The following is a 22,007-nucleotide window of genomic DNA, read 5'->3' as shown; positions in this document are numbered from 1 at the left end:
CATCAATGTGACTGAAAGTTTAACCTTCCGTCTCTGTCAGCTCAGTCTGCAGTGATTGTAGGTGTGATGCAATTAAGAGGCAAATAATTTGAATATGATTGCAGAAAACCCAGATTTGCTTTGCTGACTGAAGCTGACGAAGGGGGAGGGGGTTACCTCCAGCAGTGCAGAAGCAGTGGTGAGGTGGGGGCTTCGGACGACCTCACAGGCGTCTAGGTTATCGTAGGTACGAGCTGAAAAACAAAGGCAATAAACTTTATACCAAAACACATAAAACAGTTGAAGTAAGAAACATGTTTAAAGACTCGCTCCAATGAAAATTGTGTTTTTGTTGTTTTTAACATGTTCTGGTAGCATTAGTCTGATGATGGAGGACATATGTATATATATATATATATATATATATATATATATATATATATATATATATATATATATATAAAGAAAATGGAGATGAAAATGGCATTTTAGAGTATTTCTTTATTCGAATTGTTGAGAATCCCGAGCAGACGAATAAAGAGCGTATTTGCAATGCAAAAAATACACTGATGGGGCCACAAGCTCCCTGTTCCACCCCATTCTGAGGCATCCACTTGTGGAGACAAAAAGATCCATGAACATCTTTGTTTTCCTTGTCTGTGCTGGAATCTGGATCTAAACTGTATGGCTGGATAGCTCTGATATTGCTCGCCATTTTTGTTCAATTAGATTTTTTATTTATATAGTCCAATATTACAACAATAGTCGTCTCAATGGACTTCATTCCAGTAGTTAAGAACATGAAATCAGCCATAAAGTACAAAAGGTAATTGCTAAACTAAACATCCGTGCCCTTATACCCTCCCTATCGTTAAAGAAAAACTACTAAAAACAATTGATTCCGGAAAACAGAACCTCAGAGGTGTCCACATGAAGAAGGGATCCTCCCCCAGGATGGACAGGTGTCGTACCAGAACTCTTAGAGAAGAACTTATCTTATCTAACTCTACAACTACATGTTTGAATAGTCCAGTACCACACACAACTCAGAGCCAAATTTCTACAGTGGCCCTGAATTGCAAATCACACCAGCAAATAACTCACCACAAAAACATATGAAAACAACAACAACGACAATAAAAACCTAAACAAATAATAGAAAAACAACACAATGAGAAACTGTAAAAGGGATGGGACATCCATCGTGGATTGGATTACGATAACCAGTATCGCTGTATGCCAAATAACTTTCCATAGAAATGATGGACAAACGTCATCATCCAATCAGCGATGTCCTTTAGTCCATACCTTTTAAAGTTTTCGTACAAACATAAACAAACATTTTGGAAATCAAAATGAATTTCCAGAAATCAAAATGAAATGTTTAAACATGAAACAAAAGAAGAAATGTCCGCATATTTATAAAGGTTTTAGGATTAGTGCAGAGCATATTCAGTATCACTTTCGCCAAATTCCTTCGGACAAATGTCACTATCCAATCAGCAATGTCCTATACTACGTACCTTTACCCGCTTCTTATTGTGTTTCGGTTATTAACATTTCATTGGTTTGTTAACCTTTGTTTTCGGAAATGTTTCATTTGAATTTTGCTTCTGTTTTTCCAACCGTGTTTTAGATTTTTGTAATTTTGTTTTGATCTCTAAAATGTAATGTTTTTTTTATTATTTGTTCTGCTTTTCTAATGGGCCTTGAGCTCTTCAATATGTTTCTGCGTCATCTTGTTAGTGTGATTTGTACATCAGGGTAAGTTTCTAATGAACTCCTGACGCTCTGCAGAAACTATGTCCTGGAAAACAAAACAGATTTTTTAAATTTGGGCTAAAAACGACATAATCAGGCACGTCCACTCATAGGTCTCTAGGGTTGCTGGAGCATCTACCCTTTTTGCCTCGTAATCAAAAGTGCCCTAGTGCCCTCTGTTTTTCTTTTTTGTATTTTTTTGCATCAACATTTATAGTTTTTTTGTTTTAGATACAAGAAAAATTGTGGCTGCAAACCCCCCCCCTCTTCCCCCAGAATTCTACCGGACCTATTTCCTTGCAAGACGGGGGTTCTGAGCTGCCTCTTCTGTCTTTGCGGCTCCGCTCGAACTCAGAGCTGCCAGAGAGAGTAAGGGACGGCCGGGGCGGATGGCAAGAGAAGCGCCTGTCTTCTGCATAAATAAAACCCCTGGGAACGCTCTAAAAATAGATCAAAAGATGATCGAAGTCGCTGTTTAAAGATATCTATACAAATAGTGCTCTTTGATAAATGAAAACGGATGCTCTGTTCAACGGCAGCACCAACAAAGAAAAACTGCACAGGTGTTTAAACTTAAAGGTGAAGAGGAAAAAAGAGTTCAAGAAAACACTCCAAAAGCTTTGAAAGCAACAAAAAAATAATAATAAAGAACCTTCATATTGTAGGTTTCCCATGTGTAAAATTGCTGCCAGTAGCTTGGAAATCTCCCAGTTTTCCCTGTCCGTGAACATCAGCACCTGAACACAACAGAGGCATTCATTACACCAAAGGAATAAGACTTTGGAGGCAGATGAAAGCGTTAAATGCTGCCACAGACTCATCGGTACCTTCATGGCAGAGCGGATGTTGGAGTACTCCTTCAGGTCATCGCGGCCGTCACAAACCGTACACTTGCCCTGAAGAATTGCAGAGACGTAGGTGAAAAGAGACATCTGGAGCCTTTTTTGTTTATCTCTGCTTGTTTGTCAATGTTTTCTGATGTTTTCCAATAACATTTTTCACAGATGGGTTGTGTTATAGTCGGAGGAAGCAATTTTTTTATTCAGTTAGGTGAGCTTCAAATGCAGATCTATTGATGGTGTGTAGAAATCAGCTGAATTTTAAGATCAAACCAAGCTTTTTTCGGTTTTACAACTGATTGTACATTAATGCAGCAGAAGCCTTTGATCGAATGAGGATGAAACATCACTGACTATGGTCAGGTAGGTGTAGTCAGTGGCTTTGCTCAGCCCCAGTTTCTTCTTCTCCTCAGCAGTCATGCCCTTCAACATGCAGTAAAAGATGTGATAGTTTCTTTCATCGTGAGCCTGAAAGACACAATGTCAAATGTGGCATAAAGATCGGAAGGCGTCACATGGCGTGTTGAAGCGGCAGTTTTAGAAACAAACTTAGAGATCTTTGAGCGTTTGCAAAGTGGCTGTACCTGTCGACAGACCCTGGACTTCTCCAGCAGGTACTGTTCAATCTTGGCTCCCTCTATAGCCCCTCTCTTGTTGAAGTGGATGTCAATGTATTTCCCAAAACGGGATGAGTTGTCATTGCGGATTGTTTTTGCATTTCCAAAGGCTAGGAGGAAACAAATGAACAACACAGATTGTGGTACAGGAAAACCAACTGAAAGTGTTTTTGGACAAAGATTTGATTCAAACTTTTTATGATTGAGGTTTCCTTTAAATTAACCGAAACTTTAAGTCAAGAGAAAAAAACAACAAGAAAACACTGGCTTGTTCCACTTGTGATCTGAGTTTTTATATATTTAAAATACATTTATTACATTATTTTCTGGCTTTTCAAGTGATTCAAACTTGTTTAGATTCAGGAAATGCACAGAACGCACTTAAAAAATGTTTTTTTTTTTTTAAATATTTGATCCAAAGTTTGGGTTCACTTGTAATGAATTGCACCAGAGTTCACTTGCAAGTGAACCAAAATTTTTTGTATAGATGAGACAGAATTCTCTTGTTTGATAACATCAACATTCAGCCAAACTAAACCAACTCTCCAAAACACAGTATGTGACAGCATCCTGAGGGAACACCCAGACCAGGACAGTCCAGACGTTTTATTGGACTCAGATGGGAGAAAGTTTAAAATCAGCATTTAATTTGGACAAATGTGATTTGGTCTGTCATCTAGACCTGACAGGTGTCTGACCCCGCCCAGCACAAACAGCTGAGAGTCAGGTAAAAAGTGGAAAACAAATGAGGCACAATCAGGTGTGAGTCTTTAACCAGAAATGTATCTGTGTTGTCTTCATGTGATCTCACCTTCTAGAATGGGGTTGGCCTCCAGGACCTGTTGTTCAATCCAGGAGTGTTGTCCACTGATGGCGGCCAGAAACTGCAGGATCAGTTTGGTGCTCTCTGTTTTTCCTGCTCCAGACTCTCCACTTAAGTCATCCATCAGTGATACCAGACAAACAAAGACTTTCAAAAGACTGGAGGTCATGTGACACCTTTTTATACAATGATTTTACTATTTTATTTTATTTGTAAAATACATTTTTGGCGTACCTTGAGTACTTTGTTATAAGTGTGAATACGCCTTTTCTTTATACGTACTTATGTTTTTTATTTTGTAAAATACAAATGTTTTAATTCCACTAAAGGTTTACATACCGTAGATTTTCTCATGATGAAGATGGAAATATTGGATTTTGTTTTGATGTTCCAAACCTCTGTATACCTGATAATGCAGCACTGGTCTCGGTTGTTCCTCTGCATGTTGAAGTAACAGTTGTCGGCGATTGCAAAAATGTGTGGCGGCATTTCACCGATCTTCTTGTTGGTGTACAGGCGGATCTGATCAGCTGTGTAGATGGGCAGCAGCTGGTAAGGGTTGACAGCGACCAGGATGGAGCCTGTGTAAGTCTGGGGGGGGTTAAAGTCAAAGAGGTTTATGGTTTTGAAAAAATTTGCTTTTTGATGTGTTTAATATCTTTTTTAAGCATTGTTCTCATGATGGAGGACATATATTGAAAAAACTCGGCTTAAATTTGTAGTTCTGAGTATTTATTTATTTCAAATCGTTGTAAATCAGGAGCAGACAAAAAAACGCAACAGGTTTTTTGATTTTGGCATAATCGTCGTTTAAAGACCACTGGAAACATTTTTTAAAGAAGAGTAAAAGATTATTGGAGTGGGTCTATAGGAGGGAGAAGTACAGGAAGGCAGCGTTTTCATCAAAATGTGAACCAAAAGGGGTTTGAATGCAATATTTGATCATATCCACGCAGTTAGATTGCATTATTAAGTTTATGATAGTATGACTTTTTAGAAGAGTTAAAGTCTTCCTGTCAGTTAAGTGAGTTTCAAATGCAATTCTCGCAAACTCACTTAATTTTTTTGTGACTCAAAACCAAGAATTAGAGTGTAGATATATAAAATAAGTGTACACACTGGACTAATATTCATATTCCATATGATTCTCCATTGCAAAAATAATCCATGAGGTGCAGCGGACCTTTTGACTGGGGTTTACTTTGCCCAAGTCACCAACTTTCCTAAAACAGCAGGACTAAGTGAGAGTTTTGTAGGCTCCTCCCACATTCAAGTAAATTAAATGTGATTATACAGAAATTTGAGCTTCTATAAAATCAAAAGAGGTCGTCTGCACTTGACTTGCACAGAAAATCAAGGTAGAAGCATTAAGAATGTTTTTGAAAACAAGCCTGAAACGAGGATTAAAGAGTTGAATTGAAGTTGGAATGTTTTAAGTATAACTAACAGGGAAACCTTTTCCTTCTGAAGCCAGCCTCTAGTGGTCATTTGAGGAACTACAACATTTAGTATTTTTGCTTCAAATTTGGAAACAGAATGCAGGACCTCGTTTAGCCACGTTTCAATTTGTTAAAATTTAACAAATGCTAAAGGTTTCATGCAAAGAAAAGTGCCAGCAATGAATGTTTTAAATGTAATTCTCCAGTCTGACTTTGAATGAATCAGTTTTACAAAAACTGCAGTAGATTCTATGAGGTTATTGCTAAATGGACATTCAAGCTACGTACTTTAATACCGTAATAATTTCAAAGGCAAGACTTGAGTCAAAACTTTACAATACAGCTGGGGAAAAAGTAATAAAACTGTAATTTTCAGACTTTTTGACATACACCTCAGTGTTTCAACACCGTCCATGAGTGTTTACTCACATGAACTACCACACACACCGCTCTGGGCAGTTTTAGCACTTCAAAAAAAAAGATACAACAACAAAAAGTCTGTCAAACACTGTTTTTTGTTGTTGCTGCAGGGAGACAACAGCCAGCCCCTGAAGGTGATGATGTGACGGCGCTCTCGTAGCTCAGATGTTGAAGGAGGACAATAAAAAGAGTATCAGTGTTCGTCACAAGAGAACGAACGGTCATGTTGGAAACAACATGCTCCCAGAGCCTAACTTGGTTACTGGTGAGTCCGAGTGAGGCCACTGAGCCAGTAACACAAAGCAATTTGACTTGAGCTTCACAAACGTGATACTTCCAATGAGACAATTTCTACAAAAAGTAACCACGACTAACTCGCACCTTCCTCACTGTCTGATTTATGACTGAAAACGTTTGACAAGCATACAGCTGAGAAGTTCATGCTTCTTTCTGTCGCTATGTCAGGTGATGATCATGAAAAACTTCCTTCTGTAGTCATGCTTTAGGTCAAAGAATCGACTCACCCTTCCACCACAGTTTGTCTTCAGAATAGACAGTAGAGACAAGAAGAAATGGTAAAAAATAAAGGGGAATAAGCAAGAAATTTAGATCAAATCAGCAGAAATTAGATTTATAAAATGATAGAGACGGTTGTTATAAATACGGAGGTTGCCTTTATGGCCTTTGTACTCACATATATAAGCTTTTCTCTGTATCTAATGAGCAGATTGCGAAGGATGCCGGCTTCATTGAGGTCCCCCAGCCGGATCATGTCCTCCACCCCATGGATGGAGGTTGGATGCATCGGTTTAATGTTAGTGGCATTCTGGGGGGAGATCCAGTGCTCCTGAAAGGAAAAAGATAGATGAGATGCCGGAGGAAAGAAGAGCTGACTGTAATTTTGGAATTGGAATTTGGAATCTTATCAACAAATTTTTTCAATTGCAAAATTTTCTCAGTTTAAGGAAACATCTTATTTTTTTCGTTCATTCTTGGTGAAACCATTTTTCTTACACAATCGATTTATAGATAGATTTATTTTGTTTATTTAACAAAATCTGCCAATGGGATAAGAATTTTTGACCTTTTTTAAGAGGTCTGTTTTTGGGTTGTGAAAGAAATTTAACACAGTCGAAGTTTCTTTTCAGTATTTCAGTATTATTCCGCACTCACACAGGAATGTACTTCTTTACCATTTTGAACAAGAACTTTTAATGATTTTAAATATAAATAACAGACAGACAGACAGACAGACAGACAGACAGACAGATAACAGCTCTCCGGCAACAGCAGATAAAAGACATGACAGTAGCAACAATGTGAAAAATAAGTAAAATACTAATTTATTAAAACATTTAATAGCCGGTCTGCTTTAAAAGTTTTATAGCACAAAGAATAAAAGATGTTGTATTCCTGTCTGTTTTTCTGTTTCTCATAAAGAAACAGCTTCAGTTTGTACCAAGGGAAGTCAATTCAGTCGCCATTTCTCCGCAATATGTCCTTCACCTTGTTGGAACCAGATGTTCATGATTGGCCTGTATACATTTCTATGGTAACCACTCTCTCCAATCAGGAGTGAGCGCATTAGAAGGCCACACTCCTGGGCTAAAGATAATCTGTCAATCAAACGCTTCGAACGTTTGACACAATACCACCTACTGATTGGTCAGTTTAGAACTTGAATAACTTGTGCTACGACAAAAATAGCATGAAAAAAGTTAGTATTATCAAGAACATGTTAATAAAAGGTAGTATAGCAAGAACGGTTATTCTGACAAACATAATGACCGAGTACTAGTTGTTTATCACTCTATAGTAGCCTATGGGATTTTGCCCTTTAGAACCAGCTGCTACTTCCAACGAATGCAGAATGCGACCACAAGGGAGCAGTGTGTCGATGCATAAATGCAGAAAGTTTTGTCAAGTTCAAGTTTATTCATTGATATGGCTCCTTAAAATGAAAGCAGTCAAACAAAGCGGCATACTTTAAACGCTCAAAAACATTAAAAACAACAGCTACGAGATTTACAAAATGAAAGGTAAAAGTGTCAATAAGTGCCATAAAAACAACAAATAAAAGCAAAGCAAAAACAATAAACAGTAAAGCACACCAGCAGAGCAGAGTCTGCCAGGATGGTCATCTGATTTAAACCCAAAGAAAAATCAATCACGAGAATCACAAACAGAACGTTCATATTGGATGGGTCATGGCTACTGCTACTGGTTGTTGTGGACATTGGAAAGTTGTTGGTTAAAGGAGAAGAAGAAAATACGTTTGTAGGCTGGGAAAGAAAAGGAAAAGCAGGGGTGGGAATTTTAAATGTAGGGACTTTGACAGACAATATTAGGAATGTGGAAGGACAGATGGTGGTGGACTTTAACGAAAGGATGGAAAGTTGGGAAGAGATAGGTGGATGGGAAGAGTGTAGCAAGAGAGGATGATGAAGATGATGCAGACGAGGAGGTAGCAGGGGAACGTGTGGTGGAAGCTGAAAAAGGAGGAGTTCTGTGATGCTTTTAGAGGGAGGTGGAGGTTGGAAAAAAGGAATGAAGATCAGCTGCAGCAAGATGGAGTACCTGTGTGTCAGTGAGAGGAACTCAAGAGGAAAGGTGAGGTTACAGGGAGCACAGGTTAAGAAGGACTCAAACATCCAGAGAAAGAGGTGGACAGGCATGTGCAAACAGGTTGGGATGAGGGGAGGAAGGTTTCAGGTGTGATGTGTGACTAAAGAGTGTCATTAAGAATGAAAGGAAAGGCGTAGGAGACTGTGGTGTTTGGATGGAAGTAGCAGAGATGAAGATTTTCAGGTTCTCTGACCAGGATGGACAGGATCAGGCATAAATCAATCAGAGGAAAAAATCGTGGAAGATGTTTGGGATGGTGTTTGTAAAAGGATGCTGAGATTAGAGTTACCAGGAAAAAAAAAAAGAGGAGGGTCATGGATGTAGAGAATAAGGACATGAGGGGGTGTGAGAGAGCAACAAGAAGATGTAGAGGACGTGTGTAACATATGCTTCAGGACTCACGTTTCCTTCATCGTCCACCACCTGGATCTGACCGGAGTCACAGAGCTTAACCACCGCGCCGATCGGAACCTCAAACTCCCGACCAGTTTTCAGATCCAGCCAGACGTAGTCACCCTGCACAAAGGTAGAAGAAACTGAGCAAACGTTCAAACCCAGTTCAAATCTGATTATGAAAAAACCAAACCAAGCTTGGCTGCATGAAAAATAAGATGAAAACTTTCCAAATAGGAGTTTTAACAGCTTGCAGAATAAAAAAACATTCATGGTGTGTTTTTTCATTAAATATTTGTGTCATTTATTTTACATCGTATTTAGAGAAAAATAGTGGAAAAGGTGAAAGAAAGAAAAATATTATATTTTATAAAAATCCCCTAAACATAACCTAAAAAACCTAAAAACAACATTTTTCTGAAAGACACTAAATTACTAAATGAGTAAACAAGGTGATCTTGGGTTATTGATAAGAATTAGTTGTGGAGATTTAAAGAAACACTGATTGTAAAATCCAACCTTCAGACACTAAAGATTATTATGTCTGTTGAGCAGGCTACCTTATATTGCAGGGATTGAATCAAGAAATGTTGTGATTAATGTTAAATATACCAAATCACTCGAAAAGCAAGATAGAATGTATCTGTGTGTCTGGTGCCTCCTTCAGAAGAAAGGACTGTCCAGTTTGAGACAAACTGAGAGAACTTTTACATCTTTGATGCCACATTCACACCGACCATATTCAAGAACACGCATTTAGCCTATAATGTTCACACTGGACGAGCAGGGAGGGGCTTCTTTTTCTTTTTCTACCGTTTACTAGCGCATGTCTTTCATCTATGGGCTCGGTGCAAATGTCCAGGCTTTTCATTTCACAGCTCTATTCTGATATATTAAAGACTTGATGCAAATGTTAATTTTTCCTCCAAATGGTTGGCACTTCTGTGAATTAAATGGATGCCATCCATGCGTCAATACAAAAATTTGAGTCCCTGATTAAGTTCGACCTGATTTAACTTTCCACACGCGCTAAATGGATGCACGTTTTGTATGTAGTCTAAAAGATGTGTGTAGCTTCACGTGAACACAAGAAGTTTGAGTTTAAAAGGGTATTTATATGCATTTAGACTTTTCACTGGAAGTGGTCACTTGACAGCATGTTGCCGGGGCGTTGTGAACTCAGTAGCTTAATAGTTGTGTTGAAAATGAAAGATTCCTTGACAAAAAAAAAACATCCAAATGAGAAATCACATCGCCCCTCAAGTCCTTCATCCAGAAAGAAAGATTTGAAGCTCCAGTTGTCTCAAGCACAACTCAGCAACCTATGATACAGATAAACTGACCCACAACAATTGGATCTGCGGAGCCTCACCAACACCTTTAATTGCTCTTTATTGTGTCACAGTCTGAATTCCAACCAGCAACTCTTGCGTGTTTGAATAATAAAGAGGCCGTCCTTCCTTAGCGTTAAAAAAACTCATCAGAATGGGTGTGATTTGATCAGTTTGACCATGTGCTTTTGCAGCATCTAATAATTATCTGATATAACTAGAGCTACACAGATACTTCTTTTAAAAATAGAAACATGTTAGCAAAACATTCAGAATAGTTTGGTCAGTTTTTTAACCTTCAGGAGCCACACCTCTTGCATTATCAAGTTTACAGCGGAAGAGTTTCTAATTGCAAAGATATTCACAAGAACAACTATAGATAGCCGTTAAAAAAAAGTACTATTTCTTAAAATAACTTTGTTTTGCTTCCTTTTTTCCTTCCTGTCTAGTAAATTGGTTAAAGATTTACCTCAAATCAAAACTGACCAAAACTCCTGGAATCTTTCTGAAGCAAATTTCCCAAAATGGCGTGTAAATTCCTACAAGGTGACCCAGGGGTTGAAATAGTTGATGAGAAAACCGATCAATCCAAATTTCCATCTAACAGTGGTGTTTCGGCAAACCCTGTTGACACCTATCATTTATCTGGGTTGTGTCCAAATTCCTTCTCTACTCTACTAACTGAACTAGATAGAATGTTTGCCATTTTTTTCGGAGTATCCAAATCTGCAATTCCAGAATCCAATGCCCTGGAAATGTCCCAAAAGTCTCTGCACAGTCTACTAGTGCATCGACGGTCTGTAGACCATAATTAATGCATTGCATTTGAATGAGTTTTAGGTGAAAACATGTATTTAAATGCGTTAAAACCACGTCATTTTTTATGGGTGAGGTCACACTCACTCGTCAGTTTATACAGTCAATGGTCAATACCAAAAACAAAATCCTAAATTGAAACTGTAAATTGATACTGAAAGCAGAGAGGGAAGGAAATGAAAAAACTAAAATTAGGAAGACAAAACAGCAACTGTTACAAACTATTTTCTTATTTTCGTTTAGTAACAATTTTAGTTTTATAGTTATTTTATTCACGTTTTCAGTGGGTCATGTATTCAAATGTCTTTTTTGTTTCAAATTTACAACTTTTTTTTAAATTTTAATTATTTCTTTCAAGTTTACAATGCATGTGTTTGAGTTTAAAGTTATTTTAAAATTACTTACATTTTTTTTTAACATTATGGTTTTTCATACACTTTAAGATGATCCTGATTTGACCCCATAGTAACCCCCCCCCTTACAAAAACACAAGACCTGTTCTCTTAGTTATGACTAAACAAACTACACAAAGAAAAAATGAGTGTTAAGTCTGTAAAATTGTAAAAAGCTTTTGAAAATGTCATTCCACCTCACAGATATCAGCTTCTGCAAATATTGATCAATAAAGCAAAAACTCGCAGTGTACCGGCAGCAGTGTTGTGGGTTTCACCACAGTGTTGACATTACGTATCAGCCCCCATTTGGCCTGATCCTTCTCGTAGAGTTCCACGTAGTCCCGCCGCTTGTACATCTTCACATGTGCGGTGAAAAATTTGCCAACATGCAGCTTCCTGCAGCAAAAGTCAGTACTTTTGAACCCCAGCTTTGAGAAGTTAGTCTACAGACACAGACAGGAGGGTCTGTGATGGGATATTTCAACAGTTTCAGTTTTGTCTGGATGTTCCTTACAGACAGAGAGCAGAGGAGTTAGAATACACATAAAGCTCCCTGGATGTGTTTTTGAAATGTCCTTTAACTGACGGAATAAAAAATAGAAACGCGAGGAAAAGCAGATCCACAGGCAAACACCCAAAAGTCCATCAGTAAAAAAGGTCAATCGTAATTTATTTTCGATTGTTTTTTGTCTGATTAGATTTCTCTTTGATGGTAAATATAAAATAAAAATAATAATAAATTCCAGGCTTCTTTAAAGTTTCAGATATCTTCAAAGTTGGAATTGCAGAGACCGTCTTCTTGTTCCCTCCCTAACACACTCATTCTATGTTAACCCAGCCCCCACCACCTGCACCGTCGTCCGTGGCAACAAGATGCCACTTCCTCCTCAGGTGTTTCTTAGGGTGTTAAATTTCTTTGTAGCTAAATCCATTCCATAATGTAGGATCATTATAACCTTTCGGATATACTCTCAACTATTAGAATAAAGAAACATATGGATTATAGATGGATTATACAGTTATTTACAACAACAATACAAGATAGGGACAACTTTTAAAAACTAAAGTTGTTTCAAAAATTATAACAATACGAAACATGTTTGAAAAAGAGCATACAGGCAACAAGAATTATATTTTTAATCAATATACAATGATAACACTTATTGCAACAATAGCATATATGTGAATGCCCATGTTTTCTATTAAAATCTGTTTGAATGCTCTCACAATAATCTTTATACATGATAGTATTTATGAAATAATGCACTGAGCCTACACAATGTGCTTGTAAAGTATTTTTACATTGTTTTTGTTCAAACTCCAGACTGTTCTAAACCCCTACAGTTGGTCTGTGCCATTTGTATTTGGGTAATTTAAAATGTCCTGTTCTTTACAGAAAATCAAATCAAATCAAATCACTTTATAGCACCTTTCATTAAAAAAACAGGTTAAAACTGCGAGAAATCACAGAACTAATCAGGCCAAATCAATCCTTACTTATGTAGCACTTTTCATACCTAATATAACACAAAGCGCTGCACACCAAAGATAAACAAGCACAATCAATTAAAAATCAACCTGCCGCTCTTGTGTTGAGATTGTGTCTGTGTGAACACTAGCTAACTGAGACGTAAAGATGCTCAGTGACTCTTGTTTGTGTTTGTGTGTGATGATGTACGGTGCCTGGAGTTTGTGTAACATGTCCACCTAATTAAGTAAATACACTGTCTGGCAAACTGAGCCACCTGAACATTACACCACCTAGCACCAGTTACACACAGCAAGCGATCAGATCCTTCTTGCTCAATTATTTAGGTCTGACTATCTGTTAGATTTTTGTTCTTCAGTTTTTCCTTTTTTGTTCTTTTATTTTCCATTTCTGTTTCTACACCTAAGAATACACGCATTTCATGTTTTTGTTTTGTCATTTTTTAACTTCCAAAATGTTGATAAAGTAAAGCTGAAAAATAAACTACTAATAGAATTAGTAATTGTAAACCAATCAAACATCAAAAAAAAATCTAAGATATCAAAATAAAGACCTGAAACAATTTTGAACAAATATTAAAGCAGGTTGTGGTGGAGTCATGGAACATCCAAATGTCATGTTAAACTAAAACTACTGAAAAACTCAGTTTTGTTGTTTTGGTTACATCTCAAAAGAGAAACCAGTCCTTAAATGAGATCTTTAGCTTGTACTCCTTCCCAAGGTAAAGTCAAAGAAAAGCAAATAGACTCTTGTTTCAAGAAAAAATGTATTATTTTCTGTCTTGCAAGAAAAATAATTTTATCAATATAGTTTTTGAAGCAAAACAATGCTGGTTTGAGGAAATTTGTCATAGTCACTAAAGGAACAATTTTTGTTTCCCCAATGCCATTTTTTTTTTTGCTCCTTAAAATAAATGAGCCTATGGAATGACAATTTTTCACTTACAGTGGAGGACAAAATTGTTGGTACCCCTCAGTTAAAGAAAGAAAGTCCACTTAGTCACTGAAATGACTTGAAAGGTTCAAAAGTAACAATAAATTAACATTTATTGAAAATTAATTAATCAAAATCAGCCATTACTTCTGAGTTGTTGATTAACAGAATTACTTGAAAAAACAACTAATGAAATAGGGCGGGACAAAAATGATGGTACCCATAACTTAATATTTTGTTGCACAACCTTTTGAGGCAATCACTGCAATTAAACGGTTTCTGTATTTGTCAATGAGCCTTCTGCACCTGTCCACAGGTATTTTGGCCCACTCCTCATGAGCTTCAGTTGTCTCAGGTTTGACGGGTGTCTTCTCCAAATGGCATGTTTCAGCTCCTTCCACAGATGTTCAATGGGATTCAGATCTGGGCTCATATAAGGCCACTTCAGAATAGTCCAACGCTTTTCTTTGGGGTTTTTGGCTGTGTGTTTTGGATCCTTGTCCTGTTGGAAGACCCATGACCTGCGACTGAGACCAAGCTTTCTGACACTAGGCAGCACATTTCTATCCAGAATGCCTTGATAATCTTTAGATTTCATTTGACCTTGCACAGCTTCAAGACACCCTGTGCCAGATGCAGCAAAGCAGCCCCAAAACAGAACTTAGCCTCCTCCATGTTTCACAGTAGGGACAGTGATCTTTTCGTTGTGTGCTTCATTTTTGAGTCTATGAACATAGAGCTGATGTGCCTTACCAAAAAGCTCCAGTTTTGTCTCATCTGTCCACAGGACATTTTCCCAAAAGCTTTGTGGCTTGTCAACATGCATTTTTGCAAATTCCAGTCTGGCTTTTTTTACGATTTCCTTTCAACAGTGGTGTCCTCCTTGGTCGTCTCCCATGAAGTCCACTCTGGCTGAAACAACGAGGAATGGTGCGATCTGACACTGATGTACCTTGATCTAGGAGTTCACCTTTAACGTCTTTGGAGGTTGTTCTGGCCTCTTTGGATACAATTCCAACTATCCGTCTCCTCAATATGTCATCAATTTACCTATTCCGGCCACGTCCAGGGAGGTTGGCTACTGTCCCGTGGGTCTTAAACTTCTGAATAATATGTGCCACTGTCATCACAGGAACTTCAAGCTGCTTAGAGATGGTTTTGTAGCCTTTACCTTTACCATGTTTGTCTATATTTTTGTTTTCTAATGTCCTGGGACAATTCTCTCCTGCGCTTTCTGTTGTCCATGTTCAGTGTGGCACACACCTTTTCACCAAACAGCAACGCGACTATTTGTCCCCCTTTAAATAAGTAGACTGACTGATTATGGGTTTGAAAACAGCTGTGATGTCAATTAAAGGACATACCTGAGTTCATCATGACTCCCTGGGCAATTAGTTCTCAGTCTTTTATGGAGGTACCATCATTTTTGTCCAGCCCTATTTCATTAGTTTGTTTTTTTAAATAATTCTGTTAATCAGCAACTCAAAAGTAATGACTGATTTTGATTATTTAATTTTCAAGAAATTTTAAGTTATTGTTACTTTTGAACGTTTCAAGTCATTTCAGTGAGCATTGTGGACTTTCTTTCTTTAACTGAGGGGTACCAACAATTTTGTCCACCACTGTTTTTCCAAGGGGCCGGTTTTTGCATTGTGGGTTTTTTCAATGTTTTGTTCATTGTTTCTCTTTATAGGAGCACTTTTCCTATATCAACACTAAATGATGACAACTTGTGTGTACCTGTCCCTGTGTGTACCTATATGTGCCTGTATGCACGTGTCCCTTTATGTACATGCATACACCTTTGTGTACCTGTCCCTGTGTACCTGTTTGTATCCCTGTATGTGCCTGTGTGTACCTGTCCCTGTGTGTACCTGTTCTTGTCTATATTACTGTGTATCAGTGTCAGACAGACAGACAGACAGACAGACAGATTTACATATATACCAATCAACATTAACAGGCCTGCAGACGCTTTGTGTTAAAGATATTTTAGAATTATTGAACCCCCACCTTAGTTACACTGTCACCAGAGCAAAAGGGGTATAGCCAGGGGGCGTTTCATGACCCACTATCATTAAACAGCATGGATGGAGTGTCACAAATTTATTTTGGAAAAACGCATCTAGATCCTTCGCCCTGTTTCAGGTTCTAAACTGGAAAATGCATCAACACGATTTAGCGTTTTGAAAAACCATATAAACATAATCCATTGTGAGTTCTTGACAACAAAAACCAAATAATTACCTTCTCTACCCTGTATAAAATTTCCAAGACCATAAATACTATATGGATTATAACTTTTAAAAGAGGTGGATCAAGAAAAATTACAAAAACTGCCTTATTTGTTTTCTTAGAAAGAAACTTTGTGTATTTCAACATTTTTAATTGTCCAAAGCTAACTTACATACTTGTTGGGTTTTTAACTTTGATAGAGGTAGACCTTTTTTACTCTGGGCTGGTTACTTACTGACTCATAACTGAGAGACAAAAAATTATATTCTCCTATTTGTCTTTTATGCCAGTTTAGCAAACAGGCAGAAGCATTGTATTCTGGGAAAACTTTTATGGAGTGTTGTCATGAACTTCTTGGGCAAACCGGATGAATATTCATATAAATCTCTTTTATTTAAAAGTAAACTTTATTTTTATGATTTATTTTTACTGTTGGGCTTTTTTGGGTTCTGGACCAGACAAAAGAGAGAACAAACCAGAAGCTTCAAAGCATATAGAGAATGGACATAGAGAGGGCAAACTTTTAAAAAAAACACCTGTTAGCAACAAAAGTTATCTACCCCGGAAGTGCAACTGAATTGTGTGATTCTTGGAAAACAGATCCTCATTTTATTTCAGTCTCATCTTACTTTCAAGGCTCAGTTTTCTTTCTCTTTTCAGAGACCAAATTGAAGATATCTTAAAATAGATTACAGGCACCTTTCACAAATGTGAGCGTTTCCAGCAGCAACCAATTCCAGGGATTACTTAATCTGCTCTCACAAAGAATTAAAAAAAACACAAAAGTCAAACATATTAGACCAACAGAAAAATTCTAAATTGGTCATAAAAGCAGAGCCTCATTGCTGCTTCATGACAAAACAAGTGAAAGCAGAGCAAAAACTGGGGAACTTTAATCCTGCTGAGAGAGGGCAAAGTGTGAGGTGAACCAACGTGCACTGTTATCACAAAAAAGAGCAGTGCATTATCCAACCATGGAAACAAAGAGGGAAGCTACTCAAATCTTGAGGCCGCGCTGTGTCAAACTCAGGACAGAAAAAGGTCTGGCACAGAGCTGCCACAAGATCATTGTGAGCATACCTTGGATAATTATGGCCCTGATGAGCCACAGGCTTGTCGGTTGTGATGTCATGTCCGTGCTGCCTGCATTGCATGCGTGCATGCTCTCATTGTTTCTGTCTTCTGGTAAATTATTTAGACTGGATGGGAGCCAGGGATTCACTTGCAGCCACCAATGTAACTCTGCTGTGAAAGACTGCTCATCACACGCATAAGAACTCCACAGCTATTCAGGCAAACTTAAATAATTATGACAATATGGGCTCATCTTTCTATCATAATGTGATTTAAACAGATTAAAAAACGTTTCCTAAAAGGCACTTTCTCTTGTGATTAAAATGTACTCAGAGTATTTAAAACATCTTTAAAATGTATTAATATTCAGATTGTGCAACAAGAAAAATGCTGAAAGGCCGCCTCTTCTCATTTGCATTTCAAGATAAAGGTCATGGTGTAAAATATAGTGACAAGATAATTGTCCTGATCTTTGCCTCTGAATAACTCTGTCAATAAAAAAACACAAATGTGCTCTGGTTTGTGCTTCAGTGAACAAATAAAATGATCCTTTGTTTCCTTTCTGCTTCCACAATGAACAGAGGAAACAAATGAAAGAAAGAAATTCAACATTTGACACGGTAAAACCACAGCATGCCACTTCCGTAACATTTGTTGTTGCAAATGAACCAATAGATTCAAATCTCTTAAATGGATTGCTAAATTTGCATAAGGAGTTTTTTTTCTAAAACAAAGCCAAGACAAGTATTCATTGCTTTACCCATGTTTTTTTTTTCAAAAAGTAAAATGTTTCTTTTATTTTGTAGGAGTTCTCCAAAAGGTCACCCACATGCTCCACATAGACTACCTGCAGGTCAAAAGCCTCTTCAGGTGAAAGTCTGCCCTCTGCAGGTGCAATAGGGCAGTTTTTGACACCTTTACATGCAACCAGATAAAACAAATGTTTGTAACTGTGTAAAATGAAATTTAATTTAAAAAAAGATGTGAATGCAATCAAAAAGGTTTGCAACATTAGCTAGTTTTTATAGTAAAAAAAAAACTAAACGCAATGGTTCTGTGCTGCAGAGAAGCTCCTAGAACAAAACTGAATAAAAAACAGTTTTTTAATATCTTTAAAAATTTGACATTTTGGCTTGTTTCACAACAATTACAATCTCACAGATTTCTAAGCATAAAGTTTAGATTGCTGCAAAAATTAAAACAACACTATGATTGATCAGAATTCCTACAGAAAATAAAGATTTTAAGCTTTATGTGGATTTCACTAATTACAACAAATTGATTTAGCAGAGCCAAACGCTGTTGTTAATGAAATGTCACAGAGTTCATGCATTTTCTTTTTTTTTTTAAGTTAAACATCTGACCATCCCTGTAAAAGCAAATAAAAGGACAGAAATTCAGTTTAAGGAGTTCTAATCAGTAGAAAAATCAATAACGGATCAAATAAAAAAAGACACAGAAGTTGTCACCTCTGAGTGTTTTGGAGAAATGATTTCTGAAGCAGTGAAAAAAAGCTCACACAAATGAGGATGGAAATCACAGCTAAATACAGCTTCTGAATCAACAACCTCTATGAGTACAAAAGTCGAACACAAAGGCTGTGCTCTGTTTAGCGCTCTGCTAGCAGGTGATAAGGAGGAATAAACAGACATGCAGAAGGGTTGGGACACAGAGGTGGAGGACCCAGCTCACAATCTAAAATATACAGTGGGGCGAAAAGGGTTTTAGTCAGTCACAAACTGTGCAAGTTCTCCCTCTTAAAAAGATAAGAGGCCTGTAATTTTAATCATAGGAATACCTCAACTATGAGAGACAAAATAAGAAAAGACAATCCAGAAAATCAGTGCTCTGTCTAGTGGGTCTAGATGACCCAACTCCCAATGTTAAAGTGCCTAGGATAGCACAAGGGTTATTACCCAATCAATAATTGGGATGGTGTCCTCAAAATATTGCATAGAATGGAACAGAACATTCCATCCTTAGAAACAAATCTAAAACTTGTTTCAAAGTCAAAACGTACAGACAGAGACTCCATTTTGCTTAAAAACACAAATTAGCACTGAAGTAGGCACTGAGATTGGTGTGTCTCTGCTTTTAAAGACATGACAATAACCTTAGTTTTAAAAGTGATTCATTCTGTTTTGTTTAAGGTTTAATTGACCACTAATAGGGACAAACAGAATGTTGGCTGGAAGGCATCTTTTCCCCACTTTTACATTGAATCTATGCGCATTTTACTTGTTATACACAGTCTTTCGTTCCAAACTAACGCCGGTTTGACTGACTGACAGCAGAGTTACCTTGATGAGTGTGTAGAATCGGTAGCTGAGACGCCGAATGTTGGGGTCCCAGCCCTCCAACGGCCAATCAGATCCTCTGCGGCTCATTTTCACTGTCACACAAACCTACCAGCTTCTGCACCGCATCCGGGCCGGGAAAGCAACTTAAAAGCTGGTCATAATTGTAATAAAAATTGAGGACTTTTGTTTTATGGAAATAAATTTAAAAAATGGTTCTGTCAAAAATAAACTATTATCATAACTTAAAAAAAAGAAAAACTAAAATTCAGCAGCAAGGAAAAAAGAAAGGTTCCCCTGAAAAACCTTTATCCACATTTTCGTCCTTTTTTTTATGAAAGCAAATAAGAAGTCCAACAGTGTTTGCGCTGAAACACATCAAAGCAGCATTTGGACTGAACTGGGTGAGTTGGGCTGTTTTATTGGTTGCCCCACTTGTGTTTCCACAGCAGGGGAGCGTTGTCAGAGCTCATTAGTCGATCAGAAAGGCAGACGAGTTCAGCAGTGCTTTGCAGAGAAGCAGACGGCTCTCACACGCACAGGGAAATACATTCAGCATCTCCTCTGACTTGGATCAGTTCTTACATGATGTGTGTGTGAAGAGGGAGGAGCAATTATGAGTGCATACATCTTCAATGAATCTTTAAGAAGAAAGCTGAAGAAATTCATATACTGAAGAAAAAAGCCTAAAAATAGGAAAAGAGCACCGATCTTAAGGAGAAAATCATGAAAACGTTGTAAACTAATCTGTACATGTGGTAAGTTATTTTTACGTATCAAGAAATCTTATACTAAGATATCAAAATCAAGAAGCAATGAGTTCCACACAAACATTCAAAGAAGAAATTAAGCTTAAAATTCAAACAGAATTACTTAAATTAAAATGTTATGCAGCCCAACAGTATGTATTGTTTTGCTATACTTCTAAGCAAATGGATTGTATTTTTAAAGTTTTTATGTAACTAATTGTAGTTCATTTTGATTACAGTGACACAAACTAGTGTAATAAGTTGAAATGACTCATTCAGAACAAAATGTGAACAAAAGGAGAACACCGTCTTACAAGATGGCCCATCTTTGGGTGTATACAGACTGGAAAAGTCTGTTGTTCCGCACCGACTCCGTTTAATTCGGTCCAGATCGAGTCCTAAACCTTGCACTTGGTCTGTATCCAGACTGCCTTTCAACTGGACATTTATGTTTTGAACCAAAGCTTGTAAACCAAACCACTTGATTAAAGATCTCTTCAGTCGTTGGCCATAAATTACAAGGGAGGGGCAATGCAACAAAAGAAAAAATAATGTAAATCCTGCACTTTACAAATCTTTGTCGAGATAGTTCACTGATTCTTGCCGACTAATTTTGTATCAACTTCAGGTACGACGCTTTGTACTTTGGTACGATGGAGGCATGCTGCAAGACAGTTACTGAGGAGGCGTCGGGTAAAAAGCTACGCTGATAAGTGTTTATGACATATAGATTGTCAGGAGAACTGTATGAGAAACAATGTGTATGACGTTAGAAGTTGTTTTAACGAGCCTGCATTCATCAGACCACATTTCAATGAGTTGCTGTGTCTTATTGTCATGGTTACTACATTCTTACTGTGTTTACATCCCATAATATCTGGCTACTGTGGCCGTTTTGGTTCAGTTGTTCCGCTCAGAGCACAGAGCCTATATATACTGAGGAAACTCATTTCAATTGGAAACAAACTGAGACCACATCAGAAGATGGGTCCAAGAGCGGTTCCTGCTCCTGGACTTTGGATGCATTCAGACTGAAAATTTGATCCGGATTATCGGAGGAAACAAACTGGTTCACTTTAAGCAAACCAATTGGATCATTCTAACTTGTCTGCATTTATTGAGCTTTAAATGAACATAATTAAAGTTGAACCAAAAAAAAAATTTTTTTTAGTCTTAAATTATGTTTTTCTATCGTCAAGAGTGTAAAGCAAAACAATTTTGGTTAATATTAATAACAATTTCGTTAGATCTACATCCTAGCTCTTAATAAGACAAAAATATTCCTGCAAAGTAAGGGTGGGTTCATCTAGCACAAGGGTTAAGTGACAAGAATGAAAAGAAGAAAAGGAAAAAGCCATTTGGCTGATTGATTTTTCATTTTATGTTTGAGTCAACAGACGCAGCTTTATTGTAAAAATGAAAAAGCATTTCTGGCATTGACTTTGAAATATGAGTCATTTATGCTTCCATAAGCTGGACCCGTCAGTGTCATCTCGTTCTGCCTCCTGACTAGTTTTTTTAACACTTATTCTTTTTTTAATATCTTGCAAATTATAATCTTTGGACTTTGTTTCTATGAGTGCTTGTGCTTCGTCCCTGCATCTGGGTTCAATCCTGCTTGGACAAAATCAACTTAAATCCTGGTAAAAAGATATTGATTGTCTAAAAACAAGGTTGCTGTTGTGAATATGTACACGTGTGTTTACCTGCTGTAAAATGACCATGGTTGTAGTTCCTGTTCTTATAGTTGGACATCTGCAGTCAACATTGCACCCTTGGAACAGACAATGGG

The 22,007-nt window shown here is 37.4% G+C and overlaps 1 protein-coding gene and 1 long non-coding RNA gene across 5 annotated transcripts in view; one reads left to right on the top strand and one right to left on the bottom strand.

Moving 5' to 3' along the window:
- myo7aa (myosin VIIAa) overlaps positions 1-9,030 on the bottom strand; it is a 38,363-nt gene extending 29,333 nt beyond the window's left edge. The window contains exons 1-10 of one of the 4 annotated variants that reach the window (XM_078930184.1): positions 8,906-9,030; positions 6,573-6,725; positions 6,403-6,420; positions 4,426-4,610; positions 4,008-4,129; positions 3,164-3,306; positions 2,934-3,047; positions 2,568-2,636; positions 2,393-2,477; positions 157-233 (exon numbers count right to left, since the gene is read on the bottom strand). In XM_078930184.1, coding sequence (XP_078786310.1) covers positions 157-233; positions 2,393-2,477; positions 2,568-2,636; positions 2,934-3,047; positions 3,164-3,306; positions 4,008-4,129; positions 4,426-4,610; positions 6,403-6,420; positions 6,573-6,683 — 924 coding nt within the window. In that variant the 5' untranslated portion in view covers positions 6,684-6,725; positions 8,906-9,030. Of the gene's footprint in view, positions 1-156; positions 234-2,392; positions 2,637-2,933; positions 3,048-3,163; positions 3,307-4,007; positions 4,130-4,425; positions 4,611-6,402; positions 6,421-6,572; positions 6,726-8,905 lie in introns of all 4 variants that reach the window. The other 3 variants (XM_078930183.1, XM_078930185.1, XM_023961764.2) reach the window with 3 other exon arrangements.
- On the top strand, positions 4,046-6,125 carry LOC111948473 (uncharacterized). The gene is made up of 3 exons (XR_002874489.2): positions 4,046-4,183; positions 4,536-4,604; positions 5,989-6,125. It is a non-coding gene; the product is annotated as an uncharacterized LOC111948473 (long non-coding RNA).
- Positions 9,031-22,007: the final 12,977 nt, after the last annotated feature.

The sequence above is a fragment of the Oryzias latipes genome, chromosome 13 (genome assembly GCF_053564925.1).
Source record: "Oryzias latipes strain Hd-rR chromosome 13, Olatipes_Hd-rR_3.1".
Classification (NCBI taxonomy): domain Eukaryota; kingdom Metazoa; phylum Chordata; class Actinopteri; order Beloniformes; family Adrianichthyidae; genus Oryzias; species Oryzias latipes.
Note: the sequence above shows the minus strand (reverse complement) of the source record. Positions and strands in the feature narration are given on the sequence as shown.